Source organism: Crocodylus siamensis, chromosome 13 (assembly GCF_052110815.1).
Source record: "Crocodylus siamensis isolate JL-2025a chromosome 13, ASM5211081v1, whole genome shotgun sequence".
Lineage (NCBI taxonomy): Eukaryota > Metazoa > Chordata > Crocodylia > Crocodylidae > Crocodylus > Crocodylus siamensis.
In genome coordinates, this window is record NC_143407.1 from 14953008 (window position 1) to 14970464 (window position 17457).

Genomic DNA, 17457 nt, shown 5'->3' on the forward strand with positions numbered 1-17457 from the left:
GGAAGTTTAGGTTGGATATTAGGAAAAACACTCTCACTAGGAGGATGCAGCACTGGAACAGGTTACCTAGAGAGGGGTTTGAATCTCCATTCTTGGAGGCTTTTAAGGCCCAAATCGACAAAGCCCTGGCTGCAATGATCTAGTTGGGGGTAGTCTTGTTTAGAGAAGGGGTAGGAATACAGGCATACCTCGGAGATATTGCGGGTTCGGTTCCAGACCACTGCAATAAAACAAATATCACAATAAACCGAGTCACACGAATTTTTTGGTTTCCCAGCGCATATAAAAGTTATGTTTACACTATACTGTAGTCTATTAAGTGTGCAATAGCATTATGTCTAAAAAAACAATGTACATACCTTAATTAAGAAATACTTTATTGCTAAAAAATGCGAAGTGAGCAAATGCTGTTGGAAAAATGGCGCCGATAGACTTGCCTGACACAGGGTTGCCACAAACCTTCAATTTGTAAAAAACGCAATATCTCCGAAGCGCGATAAAGCGAAGCGCAATAAAACGAGGTATGCCTGTAGATGACCTCTTGAGGTCCCTTCCAACTCTAATTTACTATGATTCTATGATTACCATAGTCCGAATCCAGATCTCCTGAAATGGGAGTACAGACTTCATATTGCATATAGTTCTTCAGACCAGTCAAGACTTACTTTTCTCAGGGCTGATTCCTCCTGACGGATCCTTGTCTCTAATGGATTATTTTTCAACAGGTATCTTTTCCCATGCTCAACCTCTTGTGCCCTCCAATGTTACCTGAGCTATAAAAATCTGTCTATTTTCCTAATTTTTCACAATGTAGTAAGCTTTGTGTACGAGTAAGACTTGGCCAGAGCTGTCAGTGGTACCCGAGTCTACCCATTAAAAGACTATATTATAAATTGCATACAACTTTACTAAACCATCTGGACTGAGGTAATTCTACGCCAGGTACTCAACTCCAGCTGATTTTTTTTTAATTTTTTTTAAGTTTCAGCCTTTTCCAAGAATCATGTTAGGAAACAAAAGTGTCCTGTCCATGTAAGGAATTCTAGCTACTTCCTTTTTGATAAAAAAAACTCTTGCATCTCCATGTTTTACAATCAGATATTCAAAGGACTGCAGTGTTTTGCACTGCATTAAGCTGAGAGGGGCTTGTGCAGAATGGACTGCGCAGGCTCCAACCATGGCTTTAGAGATTAGGTCAGACTTCCCCTGCACTTGCTACTTACTCCATGCTGGACGTAAGAAATGACCAAAGGGAGCCTCCTTCTCTTCTGTTCTCAGTGCCCCTTCCTACAGTGGTATTCAAGAAACTGTCTGACTTGAATGCAAAGGGGACAAAAGGTGGACCTGGAGGCAGAAACAGAAGTAGCCTGGAAGGAGCCAGATACTGATGGAGAGGAGATGTGAAAGCTAAGAGAGAGCAGATGATGGGGACCGGGAGAGCCTGGGAAAAGAAGTTTTGAGGGTAACTGGAAAGACTGGGAGAGACTGGATGAGAAACTGAAACCTGAGGAGTAAAAACTGGACTGGACAGATAAGGAAAATGAACACAGACTAAAAGGCACAGGCCTTTGGAGAGATAGCAGGTAATCATGCAATCGAAAATTACATATTGCAAGGCAGCCACGATAAGAATTAAGTATTTTTTAATTTAGCTGCTTTCTGCATATGGATTATGAGGTAACCTGCAAGGGACCACACCAGGAGACAGGTAAGAAATTCCTTCTCTTTTCTGGTACTGAACCACACTTTGGGCCATGGCAGTGACTGCCTAGAAAGGCTAACTGTGGGCATGAGTACACTGAACACGCAGATAGGTTTAAACCTGAAGTAGACGTAAAGATGTGCCTGCTACACCATTTTAAAGCTGCCTGAAATAGTTCAAAGGTGTACAGGGAGAATCAAGTACTCTTTTGAACCAGTTTGCTGAACTGGCTCAATGTTACATGCAGACACCAAACACTCTGTGACATGAGTCTGACAGTTCCTCCAGACATCCCACACGGCATTACACTTCACCCTCAAACCCCAGTACTGTAACTGGCTACTCCAGTATGTGGACAGAACTCAACCGCCCATTTTCTTTTTCATAGTATCATAGTACTTAGGGTTGGAAGGGGACCTAAACAGATCATCAGGTCCAACCCCCTACCCAGGGCAGGAACAGGTGCCAGGATCATATTACCCCAGCTAAATATCTGTCCAGCCTCCTCCTGAAGACCCCCAAGGTAGGAGAGAGCACCGCCTCACCTGGGAGCCCATTCCAGAGCCTGGCAGCCCTAACTGTAAAGTAATGTCTCCGGATGTCCAGCCTGAACCTGCTCTCTAACAATTTGTGGCCATTATTCCTAGTAACCCCGGGTGGTGCCTAGGGGAACAGAGCTTACCCCAATTCTCACTGGTCCCCCCGGTGAGTTTGTAAGCAGCCACCAGATCACTTCTCAGCCTTCTCTTGTGGAGGCTGAATAGGTTCAGGCCCTTTAACCTCTCTTTGCAGGGCTTGCCTTGCTGCCCCTTGACCATATGAGTGGCCCTCCTCTGGACCCTCTCAGTGCTGGCCACATCCCTCTTGAAGTGCAGCACCCAGAACTGGATGCAGCGCTCCAACTGCGGCCTGACCAATGCTGCATAGAGGGGAAGGATCGCCTCCCTGGATGTGCCTGTGATGCATCTGCAGATGCACAACAAGGGGCAGTTAGTCTTACTGACCGCTTCCTCGCATTGGCGGTTCATGTTCATCCTGGAGTCAACAATGACTCCAAGAACCCTTTCTGCCACTGCGTTGACAAGAATGGTGTTCCCCAGCCTATGGGTGTGTTGCTGGTCCCTTCTCCCTAGATGCAGCGCCTTTCACTTATCTGTGCTGAATTCCACCCTATTCTCATCCGCCCACCTCTGTAATCTTTCTAGATCTAGCTGGATTCTGTCCCTCCCTTCTGTTGACACTTTATCAATGTGCTCCCTTGCACTGCTTGTTCAGTAAAAGCTATATTTCTAATAACCAACTGTTCTCACTCCCTACTCAACCACAGACCTTCATGATGCCCCAGCCTCAAAATCATGGGTGCAAGAACTTCCCTCCCAACTAGCCAACTCCAAGGCATGCTGGGCTAGATGATAACTCCCACGCCCCCGGTGTCAGAACCACAGCACTTCAATGCCTAAAAAGGTTACCATCTACTTGGAAGGCTACTGCACCATATGTCTGAATACCTCTTACTTGTAACAACTGTGAACTGGTTCATAAATCTGTGATATTTTTGAACAGTTCAGCTGCAGAGCATGGACACACATAACTTAGTGCTGTCACATTCTCAGTACTTGTGAGCACAGTTCTCCTTTACATTGTTCACCTGCAAGAGTTTTGAGGCACATACTTCATCCCAGTGGAGACAGAACTTTCAAAAGGTTTTAGTTACTAAGCTCTAGGAAGACTGAGACTGAACATATACCAACTGAGATTTTCAAAATCTTAATTTGGGCATATTTGGGCAACTTCTTAAAGGAATGTCAGAACACCCTTGACACAAAAGTTATCCTTCAAGTTCTTGCTCTAAAAAGTAATGAGATACTACAGCTTCTCTAAGTAAAAGTTGGGGACAAGCAAATCCTGGGCAGATATTTTACTGCCCCACTATAACAGGTCTGAGTCACGGGGTGCTGAGAGAGAACACATTAATCAAGCAGTATGGCAGAAGATTTATAAGACCACAAAACCAAAAAAAAGGCCACTCAGCATTCCAACTTATGTGCCACTAACCCCCAGACCGCAAAATGATTTAGGTAGCAGACTATGTGAAAAAGCCCATATGAGTTAAGAGACATCAGATGCCCTTTAAAGCACTACAATAATACAGTATGCTGGCACATGATTTTATCAACCTGTGGCAATTACTTGTGCAACCTTGCAGTTTTATTTGTCCTCCCCCACCCAGGTCTAACATATGATGCACTGATGGTTTGGAAACAAGCACATTGCTTGAACTTTGCCAGATTAAGACATATTCCAAGACCAAACATTTCTCAGCTAAAGACAAAAAAAAAGCAAAACAAAAAAGTTCAGATGAAGGGAGGCTTTAAATACACCCTGGGGAATTACACAATTATGTGCCCAGACAATTTTGTGCATAAAACGTATGGCCGCACATAACTGTATAATTTTGCATAATTTAACCTGGGCAGGCTCTGTGTCTACCTCCAGCACTCCAGCTAGAAGTCCCACATGGAGGCACCAAGTGCAGTGGCATGCAACTGGGGAGTACCTGCCTGCAGGAGGGGTTTGGGGTGGGCACGGGTGTGTGTGTGTGGGCCCGTCATATGCCCCCCCCCCAATGGTGCACAGCATCTGCTGCCGTCAGCAGCAACAGCAGCAGCAGGCCCTCAGGGCACTCAGGGCTGCACCAGACGGAGCCCTTCTGGCGACACATAGCTCCAGATGAGTCCCAGGGGTTGCACGTGGTGGCCCAGAGCTGGCCCAGCCGGCCCACTGGACCTTCAACCCGGACTGGGCTGGCTGTGTTCCAGCATATGAGGCTCACGGCACTGCAGGTGGGAGCCATGTGCCTTTGGGCCAGGCTGGCTCCATGTCTCCAGGTAGGGCTTCCAGCACTCCAGCAGAAAGCCACACAAGGAAGCATGGAGCCAGGCTGAGCTGGATCTGTGCCACAACATGGCACATGACTCAGCGCATAATTTTGAATTTTTCTCCACATAATTCCTTGGGGTGCATTTAAACATAAAAGAGGAAAGTCTTTAAGGAAGGGGGTACTTTGAAAATGAGGAGATTGTTTCAGACGCGGGGCGCACAAGGTCAGAAATCATGAAACCCAGAACAAGAGGCATGGGAAGGGAAGAGGGCAGTAGTAACATATAATGATTACACATGTACAGAACAAGACAGCAGAACAGACTTTAGATGGCAACAGTTTGTATTTCTAACCACATGAAAAAAAATCCCATTTACCAGTGAGCAACAAACAGGTGAACTCAGACGTTTCTGTTTACTTTTGACAGCCATACTCCAGGTACTACAGCCAACTTTTTGATATTGTGTATTATACCCCCAGTAAAGCCTTTATATACCATTCTCTGCTACCACAGCACTTCAGACCTTATAGAACAGCATATTCAAGATGTTATGTGCTCTACATCTATCAGAAGAAAGATCAGAAAGCAGGTTGATCCTAGACCTGTTTCCAAAACACATGTTCATTCCAGCATGGTATTCCGAGACACTTCTACTAACAAGAAGTAGTTCATTCAGAGGAGACCTGCTGCCATCAAAATCTGGGACAACATCAAGGAAGTCACTCATGCCAACATATATTTTGAAATGTACACTTACCCGAGTCTCTTTTTTTTCCTCATTACCATCAACCTCATCATCCTAAAAAGAACAAATAAAAGGAAGTGAAGTGATGTTGTAGCTGTGATAGTCAGGAAATGAGAGAGGCAAGAGTTTTTGTGGGTCTTTTATTGTACCAACTGCATGGCTGGGATTAATTCAGACAAGCTTTCGGGCATCACAGTACCCTTTTCCTCCTCAGGAAACCCAAGGAAGGGTACTGTGATGCCTGAAAGCTTGTATAAATTTATCTTTTACTGGACCAACTGCATGGTTGGAATAGCACCCACAAAAACTCTTGCCTCCCAGAGTGAAACCATTTAGCCTTGAAGTCATCTAAATCTGTATAGCAGCAAGATTTATATATCCTAATCGAGTGGGTCTCAACCTTTTTGTACATGAGATACCACTCAGACTGGAAGTACCCCTTGAAAAATGATAGCCATGGTCCCCTGATTGAGAATCAGTGGCCTGATCTTTAAATGGATTAGGGTTTTTCAAAGACAGGAATTTTCTACACTTAATTTCTAAGCAATTGTGGAAAATATCTGAGGAAGCTTTTACAGGACTATTTTTATTGTTTCACTATTCACTGGCAGATTCCCAAACCAGGAGATAGAGGAAAGTACAACAACTCTAAAATGAGTGCTTATCTGATAAACTTCAAAAGCAATCATTAATGTGAGGACATCTAAAGATTTAACCAAGCATTTTAATGGCCAAACATTTATCTTTACAGATTTGGTATGTAATTTCTGCATTGTGGAATTAAAGTGAAGATGTTTAAGCGTTATTTCAGCTATAATAAGCCAAAAAGTTTTAATATTACAAACATCTACAAATGATGCCCACTGCTTTGCAAACTTTGCTTAGAGCAGTCATTTGAACAGCCACCTGGAAAAAAAAGATTTGAACTGTGTATTCCCAAAAGTAATTAAGAATTACATTGCAGCAGTCTTCTTGGAAAAAAGAGTCTACAGAGGCATAGGAACCTAACATCTGACAGTATGCCAGTTTTCACCATACATGAATATGAAAAATGTATCCTTGCTTATTACCAGAAGAATATCTTTCTTCAAGTAATAAGTTCCACAGATCTCCTACAATGGTACTTCTGTCCCCAAGCTGCAAGCAGTGTGAACCAGACCTGTCAGTCACCAACACAGGGGAAATATACTGCCTCATGAAGTCCCCTCTAGTCGATATAACTTTCACAGCCTGGATAATAATTCAAAGCTACTTCCCTAAATTACATGTGTAAAATACACATCGAAGGAAAAAATATCTCCTAATGCAGACGATGGTAAATTTGTGGCATAGACAAACACAAATCAAACATTTTTTTATTTCTGTTTAGAATGATCCATTTATTTCCAGATCTGTGGACCTTATCACTCCAAAGGAAATCTGCAGCTACGTACGGATAAAAATGGCTAAAGGCCAAAGAGTTTATAATGGGATTTTCAAAGCAGTGCATACAAGAGAGCAAAATTCATCCTTTTCATGTGGACATCCAGAAATGAGGTAGGTTATATAAAACTCATCCTCTGGGACACTAAGCCACAGAAAATTCTGCCACGGCAAAGAGGTTGCATTGCCCAAGACTAAGGGTGTTTATACATGTCCTCTGAGAGCCACTCTAATTCAAGTGCCTGGAGCAACTCGTGCATCAGTGTCCTCATGCTGAAAAATGGCAGCAGGGGTTGAAAGTTTGAACATTTAACTAAAATTCAAACAAGCTTATTACTTGAAGAAAGCTTTAGTTAAAATGCCCCCTCTGCCATTTTTCAGTGAGGGGATGCTGATATATGAGAAACTGGAGTCTGCTGGAATGCAGTAATTACCATGCTCCTGCAAACTTAACTCAATTAATCGAGGCTGCTCTGAGGCACCGTAATTACAGTATGTTGGAGCAGCCTTGCTGCTTGTGTATAGGTGCCCTAAAGGACCAGTAGGCAGAATTTGGCAAGGAAAAAGCTATCCATCAGATCTCAGTACAGGAGATAAAACTACTGCTTAGAGAAGGGCTATTCTGCTCAAAGCTTTCCTGATACCCTAAGAAAACATTTAAGTGTTGGGATTTGTAAAAGTGTATTGATCCCATGATCAATGGCATTGGAATCAGTAGCAATAGCACTGGAATCAATGGCAATGGCACTGGAAACTAGAACCATTTTTGGACACAATGCCACCCTCCTGAAGGAATGCACAGCTGCTTCACTGATTTACAATGACAGTTAAACTATGGCAGGAGCGGGCAATTATTTTGGGCAGAGGGCTGCTTACTGAGTTTTGGCAAGCCATCAAGGACCGCATGACAGGCAGCCCAGGGCAGATAAATATTAATTTTCTAAATTTTTTAGGGACCCCACAGGCCAGACAGAATAGTCTGGCGGGCCGCATCCGGCCCCCAGGCCGCATTTTGCCCACCCCTGAACTATTGGTTCTTCAGCTGGCAGGAGAACAAGTTCTATTTGTTGATTTTTTAATTTTTTTTTGAAAGGGTGGAGATGGTAGAAGGTGCACAAGTTAGCCCAATAACAGATATCACCATAAGAAATCACTGACTCCCACAACAGTAATCTAGTCATTCAAGTTTTCATTTTAAACCTGTCCTGTCACAAATGGAAGACTGGTCTTCCAACAGCAGACCTCAGAGACCAAGACATCCGAAGAATCAATGATAGGTTGGTCAAACCTATGAATAATGTATTCATAAGCCAAAGTGGATAATCACTCTCATCTTTTTCACTGTTACTGCATACAACATAAAGACAAGATGATACATACTATAGAGACCTGGCTCACGTTTATGAGATGTCTTTCCTCATTGACATCCCAAGTCCACACAGAAAGAGAGTAGAAGGTGCTGTTCACTGTTTCTAGATGTAGAGCAGCTCATCACAAACCTCAGACTTATGACAACTCTGTAGTGCACAGAGAAATAGGGCCAATAGGTTTTCCATAACTGGGAAGAACAGAGGGGTTGACTGCTGTGACCATAAAAAACTTGGAAATTTTCCAGTTGCTGCCTTGGCCTGCCCTGTCCTAATATCCAGATTATCATTCTGCTGCAGGTTGATATACTTTTCAACCACTTCCATTTTTCCCTCATTCCCAACCAGTGATCTGAATGGAGAACAAGTCAGATGGGGAAGGATGAAGAAACCAGGAAATCTCTATCGGTGTTGCATTTTGCCATAGTGTACAAGGAAATCTAACTGGTCAAGTGTAACTGCAGACTTACCCATAAGTTCACAAAACCTTTCCAGAAAATTTAATATAGAACTACTTGATCATCTGATTTCAAGTTGAACTGCTGAAGTTTAACTTCAAACAATTCCCTTTGTGTGAACAGTTTAGCCAGGCCTATAGGTATCTGTCACTCCTCGTCTTTCTTCACTGATTCGTTGCATTGTACACAAGGGCGACGAGCGGAGAATTCAGGCACTTAATTTATTCATGTATTCCTCCTTTGGGTGTTTTATCCCCATAATTCTGCTTTAAAGCGTAAATGAGTGGGGTTCAGAAGTCTGACATTTTTCCTGGTGGCTAGTGATCTCCCTGCCCTCAAAGAAACTATTTCCTCTCCCCAACATGAGCCCTTTTTTAGTCTCTAAAAGGACAGTGATTATGGGGAGCTTCTCTCTTACAAGGGATTCAGATGAACTGTGCTCCCTCTACAGAGCTCACTCCTGAACATGAGTAGGAATTCATGAGGGGACTATCAGAGTTGGCAGCGAGGGCAAGGAACTGGACCCAAAGGATTCTTACTTCATTCTGATATTAGAAGTGCCTATGCTGTGCACAGCACTTGCTGCAGTTGCAGCCTGCAGGAAACTGGAGGAAGAGGAGACAGCTCAATTCTGCAGCACGAGGCACAGATGCTGGTGTAGATGCCCGAGTCCTTGAGGCCATCTTCTACTTGGCTGGGGTAACCTCTGGCATATCATATACAGCCTAATGATGCAGCAAGTGACCTGAAATAAGATCTGGAGTCCCTACCTGCTTTCCTTCATGAAAGAAAACTTGGGAGAAGGGAAGACTTGGAGAACTGCCAACTCCTGGGAAGGTATTTCCCAAGGACAGCATTTCCCAATTGCAAGGTCTGCTTCTGTCCCCACAATGCAAGCAAGCTTAAGTAAATATTATAATGGCTCTGCAGACTTTAGCATGAAGAATATTGGTTTGAGATCTAAAATTCTACAAATCATATTACCATAGTAAAGGAACCTCTCTCACTGCTAGGCCAGTACTGTAGCATGCTGGACATTAGCTCTCTTCTTATGTGAAGCTCATCACATCCTAAATAAAATTTAGGCACACTACCAAGAAATTAGTCTTATGGACTGTGCATGCCTGGGCTGGCAATTTTACAGAATGGGCAATTTGGCATGGCACTGAATATATGCCCTCTCTCTGTGTTCAGGCTCTCTTCATTCAGAGAGCGCACTATGGTGCCAAGACACATGCTCAGGCCCTGGCCATGCTGTCTACTCCACAAATTTGCCAACTCAAGCAGGAGCAGAGCAGGTGTGGATTATTCTTGTGGTGCCCAGCTTCACTCAGGAGGCAATGAAGACATATCCTAAGAATCAGTGATGAAAATCTACTCCCTGTGCAAGCGGAAAGCTCAAAATAAAAGTTACCTTCAACATATTCAACACATTTCACCCTAGGCATAAAGTAAAAAGGGTGATTTTATCCTGGGGACTTTATTTCAATGTACTAATATAACAGAATGGAACTGAGACCCAAATGGATTTTGACTTTAAAAATCAGAAAGATATTCAGCTTTGAATACTGAAGACCCAGTTTGCCCTTTTCCCCAATCTCCAGGGAGCTCTCACTCACATCTTTTGTCCAGAAAATGATGCCAGTGCCTCTTCGCCTCTCCTTTGGCCGCCGCCTCTCTCGAATTGACTGCTTGTTTGGAGATCTATCATCTAAATCTTGATCTTCACACTCTAGATAAGCAAAGAGACTACATTGGTTTGAGATGATTCACAATTCTGTTTTTAATCAAAGTCCTAGTGCCATTTTCAAATTAGCTGCAGTTACCTAAAAGACACCTGATAACTTTATATTCCTTTCATTGGATAGATCCTAAAGATTGCACCTCCAGCAGCACAGCTCCCTCAACACCATGCAAGGACATTGGCTAAAAGGAGTTACATTACTTGAAATTCTACCACTGCTTTAGCTACCTCTCCGCTAATCTCCATCTTTACATGTCAGAACTGGATTGCTCTGTAAGTGACCTAGACATCCTGTGTTAGGCATTACATCTACATGTACATTAGCTTGATTAGTTCACAGGTGCCCTGTACCCCACCCCCCTCCACCAGGCCCAGCTGGAACAGTGCATAATTGAAAACCCAATGCCTTCTAGATATACACTGGGCCTCTTGACCCTGGTCTAAAACATCTGAGTTGTCTTCATTCTGAAAGGTACGTACCATTTTTTTCCGTCTCCATGGCTGTGTTTTGGAAGTCTGCTGGGTTCTCAGAGTCGGGGCCTAGAGGTTTGTGTGTCCGAGCCACGTAAGAACTTGTATAAAGAAGAGGGGCAGCTGTAGAGGGAGATACTGGTGCTGGGGGTTTGTCTGGTTGTACAGGACACCTTAATCGTCGATAGACAGGCTGCAAACAAACAGCCATAAATAAAAAGATTAGCAGAAAGGAAACAAGCCAGTTAAAGTCTATATCTTCTAAATGGGCAACAAAGCTATCTGAAATTTAGTTTTCTTCGTTGCTGCTGCATATTTTAAACCATAACCTGCCAGAGAGGATAGATTAGGAAATGGATTTAACGCTGTTTACACCTGAGGGTGGACACAAACAAGAGAAGAGGCTTGGGACGAGAGGGATCGTTTGTTCATTCCTCTGTACAGGCATCTTCAAGAGCCAGCTTGCAAGTCAATGCCATCAATGTCAAAGAGACTAGAAAGATGCACAGTGAAAGGAAGTTGTTCTGTCAAAAAAAGGATGGAGCCAGGACTACTACATGTTAAGATCCACTAGAATAGCATGAATTTATGTCAGGGTTGGAAAGTGACTTCTGGAGAAATTTGAAACAACATTAACCCAGGCATTGTCCTGGGATTGGGTATAGGTCTGCCAAAATGAAGTGTGCGTATTTCATGTTCTGCTCGAGCCAATCAAAATGTTCAATATCAATTTTGTTTAAATTCAGGTGGCTTGCTAAATGCATAATATATATTAAAGAAGCTGCTGATATCAGGCTTCTTGTAATAGCTGTATTAACAATCATTTGGCAATGTAAAACAAGGGCACAGACCAGTAATAATATTAAACATGGCATACTGAAGTCTTGGTATTTTCATTTCAACCTTTCCCATCAGAATTCAATAATGAGGAATACTGTGACTTCCTTGCTTACACTACTTCCTATTACCACTGAGCTAACTTTGGATGGTTGCTCATTTGCAAATAAGCATGGTCTAGAAGAAGAGAAAGTTGGCCTGGTTTAGAGTTCACCCAAACATAGTATCTGTGGAAGATAACATTCCTTTGAGGAGTTCTTCCTTCATCTGTGTCTGCTCTTCACCAGTTACTCAGAACATTTATGGAGACGCATCAAGGCTGAGCCTCAACTAGATCCTTAGAGAGAGAATGGAGTTGTGGCATCATTCTCCTTTTACTAAAATCTGCATTCAATGATCTTGCAGTTCTCGTAATTTTTTTATTTTACGAGATAAAAAATGAAATTTTAAATGAAAACAAGGCAGTAAGTAATTTACAATACAAGAAACAAACAAACCAACTATGTATCATATAACTTTCAAGCACCTAAGTATCTAGATTAATCAGATAATAGCCAATTCTGTCTTCCAGAGACTACTCTTAGTCAATCAACAGAATTCACTTGCTTTCAGCTGGTCCAAACTATTAAGAGAGTCAGCTAGGAAGCATAGAAAGACCACCTCCTCATCTAGGTTTTTGCTCCACCGGGGCCGGGCCTCCCCTTGTTTCTCACTTCCGTCCTCAGTTGTTTCAGTGCTTTCAGATTTCTCACTCTGCTGCTCTTGAGCTTGCCGCTCTGCTCGAGATCGACTGAAGGTTCTTTCTGCCTCCTGAAGATCTGTAAGCGTCACACCCTGGGGAAGGAGTAAAACAACATCATCAAATGAACATTTATAACTAAGTGTTTTCTAAAGACAAGAGGTGCATTCCTTCTTTAATTAACTGCAAATTCTTCGGGGCAGGTACCATTTTTATAGTGTTCGGCACAACAGGTGCTGATATCTCTAGGTCCTACTTTCACATCAAGAGATTAGAATAAATCCACCTTAAAAATAATAATAATCTCAATCAATACGTATACTTAGCAACTCAAGATGACCCAAAATTGAGATCCACAACAATGAAACTAATGAGCTGGTTATACTACCAGAAGCCATACTTAATGAGAGCTCACCAGACATGCCAATCATGTGTCTACTATAGCACCATCCAGATAGGTTTTTCCTCTATTCAGTCTCCAGTTTATTGCTAATTTGATATTTTGCTCTATTAAACTTAACATACTTTCACTAGCGTTTGTTTGATATATGCCAGTTGAATTGACAATTTCAGTCATCTACTACAGGCTTCACTGTAGGAAGTTACTAAATTCAGACAGGTAGACAACATCCCTATAAATACAAAGTGCTAAACCACTATGGTGAAACGCTGGTTATAATTCACATGTTTGTCAGATAGACTGAAGACGCTACTGAATTTATAGACTTCTCAAGATGGGCATTAAAGAGCTATCTGCTTGGAAGGAAACCTTGAACACAGATGGATTGCTGGAAAGCCTCTTCCTATCCTCATTTCTAAGGGTCACTTTTGGACATGGGAACAAATGCTTCATGTTTAGTTTTTAACCTGCATGCACAATGAAAATGAAGTTCATAGTATGGTGGAAGGTGGCACAGCTGCCTGACTGCAGGCTGGAACACAAAGCTAAATGCCTGCGTTGGTCTTTAACAGTCAGGTTCGTTAGCCTTGCAGACATGCTGCAAAGCTCATCTTTTCTCTCTTTATTAAGATTGAAGTGAATATGGGTGAAGTGGATAAATATCATGTAGAAACAGTCCTTGGGTTATATGCATGCTGAGATTATTAATTTACAAGATGGGCATCCAGAGCACTAGATAGACTCCTGGATTGTACTCAAGGAAATAAAATTGATTCAGCCTACTCTGTGAAACTGCTGAGTCTGATTTCAGCACAGAAAAACATCTGCAATTCCATTTGTCTATTACATTTTCCCAATAACTGAGAAATTGCATGTACATATCTGGACAGTTTGAACCTGGTAACACCCAGGTGAAAAGCTCTTAATGTGGGGACTTATAGGGCAAGTACTAGCACTTGTGCTAACTGTACATGCACATTATTTTGGAGTTATGATTGCCCATTAGGATGGTGCAAACCCATCACAATGTGATAAGTTTACACTTCTCAATTATAAGAATAACCAAAAGTAATTGATTTAAAATAATGACATAGTTTTGCTTCTTTTTCTTTTCAAATTAAACAAGCAAGGCACATATTGAATTTACTACCTGTTAGACAGAATCATTCAAAAATAATGAATTAATGTAACATACACATGCATACATGCACTCACGTGCGTGCATGTCTACCGGATGTCTACTTGCAGTGTTTTGACAATTAAGTTGTGATCCCCCTGAGTAAAATACAATATTTTTAAAAATGTAGGGTCTTTAGAGAGTTGCTGACCCTTTCAAGGAGCAAGAGGGGGAAAAGATATTTGTCCTAGCCAAAGCCAGCTAGTCAAGTCTTCAGCCTGTCATCTCAATTCCGCCTAAGTTTAAAATATATCTATTTTTTTGTTTCCTGTTAAGATCTTTGTGGTGCTGCTGGCTGTCAAATGTCATGCTTCATTTCAGATGTTATATATTTCAGCAGATTAAGTGAGCTTTGTGTATCACATGCATGTCACTAAGGCCCTTGGCACACATTCATTTAATGGCATAATTGGATCTGATCCTAAATCCAAATAATCATGCCTCCTGCTATGCCACATGTGTGCACCAGACAGCATGATTTTGGGATCAGGGATTAGAGCTCAACTGTGCCAGTACTATCATGCCAGGCTCTTTTTGCACTGGAAAGTTTAAGGCTGGTGTCACAGTATAGTGGAGCTGACGGTCAGGTGATTCTTGGCTCGAACATTGGACAGTCCTAGGTCTGGCTCAACCAGCATTGTTAGGGTAGACAATCATCTGATCATACAAACCCTGCTGGATTGTGGAAACCCAGCTCTGGCCAGGCTGCTTGATGCAGGGGGAATCAGAGGGTCCCAGCAGAGGATGCTGATGGGCTTCCTCCACTGGGGACTTTAAACACTGCGCCTACAGCTCTGGCTTCCATTGCCTCTCACCCACCATGCCCAGCAGCCCAGCCAGATGCAAAGTTTTAGAGCCCCAGTGGGAAAACTCTTTAGCACCCCTGGCTGGGAACCTCTGATACCCCATACTTGTCCAGAGATGTTGGGCTTGCAGTTTAAAGTCCACTTCAGCTCCACTCCATACCTCTTCCACCAGCCTTTACCTTCCTTCACTTTCATATTCACATTTGATAGAAAAGTACCAAGACAGAATGGCCAGGAAAGACCACGGGAAGAATTAGTTGCACAAACTGGGCTAGAAGCAAAATAAGGAGTCTACAGGCAAGGCGGACCCCAAGTCTAAGAGGGCATTTCTTAAAATATGCTCAATCTCTTGATGTAAACAGTGAACAAAGGGAAACAGAGCACCGAGCCTTTTTCGGGAAAGGCAGAAAACAATCAAACAAAGAAAAATGCTATTTGAGTTTAAAGACTTCTTAGAGCCTACATCTATGGGTCTAACTTCATGTCTTTTGGAGCCACTAACCAAATCATCTCCCTTTTCCCCAGATACAATTTGCAAATATGTGAGGATACCACAGCACCAAGATATCGTAAAAGGAAGGGGGCTCTCTTGCCTGCGACCTGAATGCAAGGTCAGCAGGAAAATCATTCCTCACCTGTGTAGACCTGCGCGTCTGTCGGGCCTGTCTGGATCGTGCCTTCCTTAGAGACTCAGCTTCCTCATCCCGCACAGGGGTCAGATATGACCTGAAAAGAACAGATCAGGAAAGCATAAAACAATAGAAGATTGACCTAGTTTTGCCCAACTCACAGCAACAGTTTCTACCCATATCATATAGACTGAGCCATTTTTGCTTAGTCTGTGCAGTCTCTCTCACTTCTGTTTAGGGGACATGGCATCTTATGACTATACTAGTACACAACCAATTGCTGCAGTGTTGCAGCTCACTCATTCACCACAGTACCTTCAAGAAAAATGTCCAAGTGTTACCAGCTGGACATATTATACTCTAGTATAAATAATGTCTATACAAAAGTATAACCTACATACAATAACAGACTCCAGTTAGACCTACTGCCTACAACTTCTGGTGCATAAACTAAAACAAACAAGAAAGTTTGTAGTTCCATTCAGATCAAGTGCACAGAGACATAAATTCTGCTTTTCTATATTCCTCATAACCTACATCTTACATTTTTCTTCAGGACTAAAAGCTGTGTGCAATACATACAGATGATTAAGTGAAAATTAGTGTGAAATCATTTGTTATAATGTTACCCTTGCCAGCTTTCTGTAAGGACAGAATTGCCCACAGTAAAGTGTCCATAAAAATACTGCAGAAATTCCTGTAAATGTTGAAGTAAAATCCCTCCCAACTCATGTTCATGTCCGAACTTCATACAACAATACTAAGATGTGGACCAAACTGTCACTAGATTTCACTGAACCAAAAAGGATTTAAAAAAAATGGACTTTTATATGAAAACACATGCAAGAGATAACTAAGAAATTCAAGAGAACGATAATAAAACCTGTGCATCAGACCATAAACCAGCTACAAAGCCTTGGGTGTTTGGGAAAAGTATCCCCTATAGGTAGGGACCTACTGAATTCATAATTTCCACGAAATTTGGACAATACCCGTGACATCTCTTGAACTTTCCCCACCCCCAAAAAACCCTACCGAAGATGAAACTCAGGCTCCCCGAGGGAACCAGCAGTCTCTAGCCCACTGTGGCTGCCTGCCCAAGGGGGGGGGGGCTGCCCATTTGGGGGGCTGTCAGCTAGATGGCTGCGCCCCACCCCCATGCACACACTGGCTGTGAGGGCTGCCTGTCATGTGGCCCCACCCCATAACCACCTGGTGAGGGGTGGGGCTACATGATTGACAATCCTCAACTAATCAGAAGCTAGGGGTGCAGGGCCACATGACAGGTAGCACCCCACAGCCAATCAGCAGTGTGGGGCGGAGCCACCAGGGCCCCTCAGCTAGAGGTATAGAGGGCCCTCTTCTGCTCTACCTGCAAAAAGGCTGCTTGGGCCTGTATTCTGCTGTGAAATCTGGGGGCAGCCCCTGCAAATTAGGTTGGTCTCTGCCTATAGGCTAGTTATGCCATACTGTCTATCGATTTTCTTGCACCTTCTTCTGAAGTATCTGGTGCTAGCCACCAACTCACCTGGCCAGTAAATCTGTGGAAGATATGTCGTATGTATGATATGTCCCAGTCATTAAACATGTCTCCTGACACTGGACATTTCATTCCGAATTGTTGAGAAAAGTAAGTCACAGAGTTAGAGATTTAGTCAGACCACAAAGTGACAAAGTCACAGCTGCACATGCAACCTTAACATTGACCTGCCTTCTTGTGTGCAATACATGAAGATACAATCTCAGCAATCAAGTATTTGAGAAATCAACCAGCGTGCATATAATTGCTACAGCCCATGGCCTAAGTAGAGCATCTAATGCTGTGCATAGCACCCAGAAGCTTCTAAAAATGCAAATACAAAACAGCAGTAAAATATATGTATGCCCTCAGTTTATAGCTGAAGTAGGTTGTTAATTTAGTACCTCATTATTGAAATCAACAGGAGTTATACAGCTAAATACTTCAGGATTTGGAATTCAATGATTAATGTACATACCAGTAAAACACTAATAAAAGAGGAAATCTGAAGCTGACAGTAATCCAGACCATTTCAAAGCAGTTTTAGGTTACAAATAAA

General features: G+C 42.6%; 1 protein-coding gene across 6 annotated transcripts in view; it reads right to left on the minus strand.

The window, feature by feature from the left end:
- Positions 1-17457, minus strand: part of PPP1R12B (protein phosphatase 1 regulatory subunit 12B) — a 187186-nt gene that overhangs the window by 68849 nt on the left and 100880 nt on the right. For all 6 annotated transcript variants that reach the window (XM_090024876.1, XM_090024874.1, XM_090024877.1 and 3 more), the window contains 5 exons: positions 15386-15476; positions 12289-12462; positions 10801-10984; positions 10196-10308; positions 5342-5383 (listed from right to left, as the gene is read on the minus strand). In XM_090024876.1, the coding sequence (XP_089881002.1) occupies positions 5342-5383; positions 10196-10308; positions 10801-10984; positions 12289-12462; positions 15386-15476 (604 nt within the window). The remainder of the gene's footprint in view (positions 1-5341; positions 5384-10195; positions 10309-10800; positions 10985-12288; positions 12463-15385; positions 15477-17457) is intronic.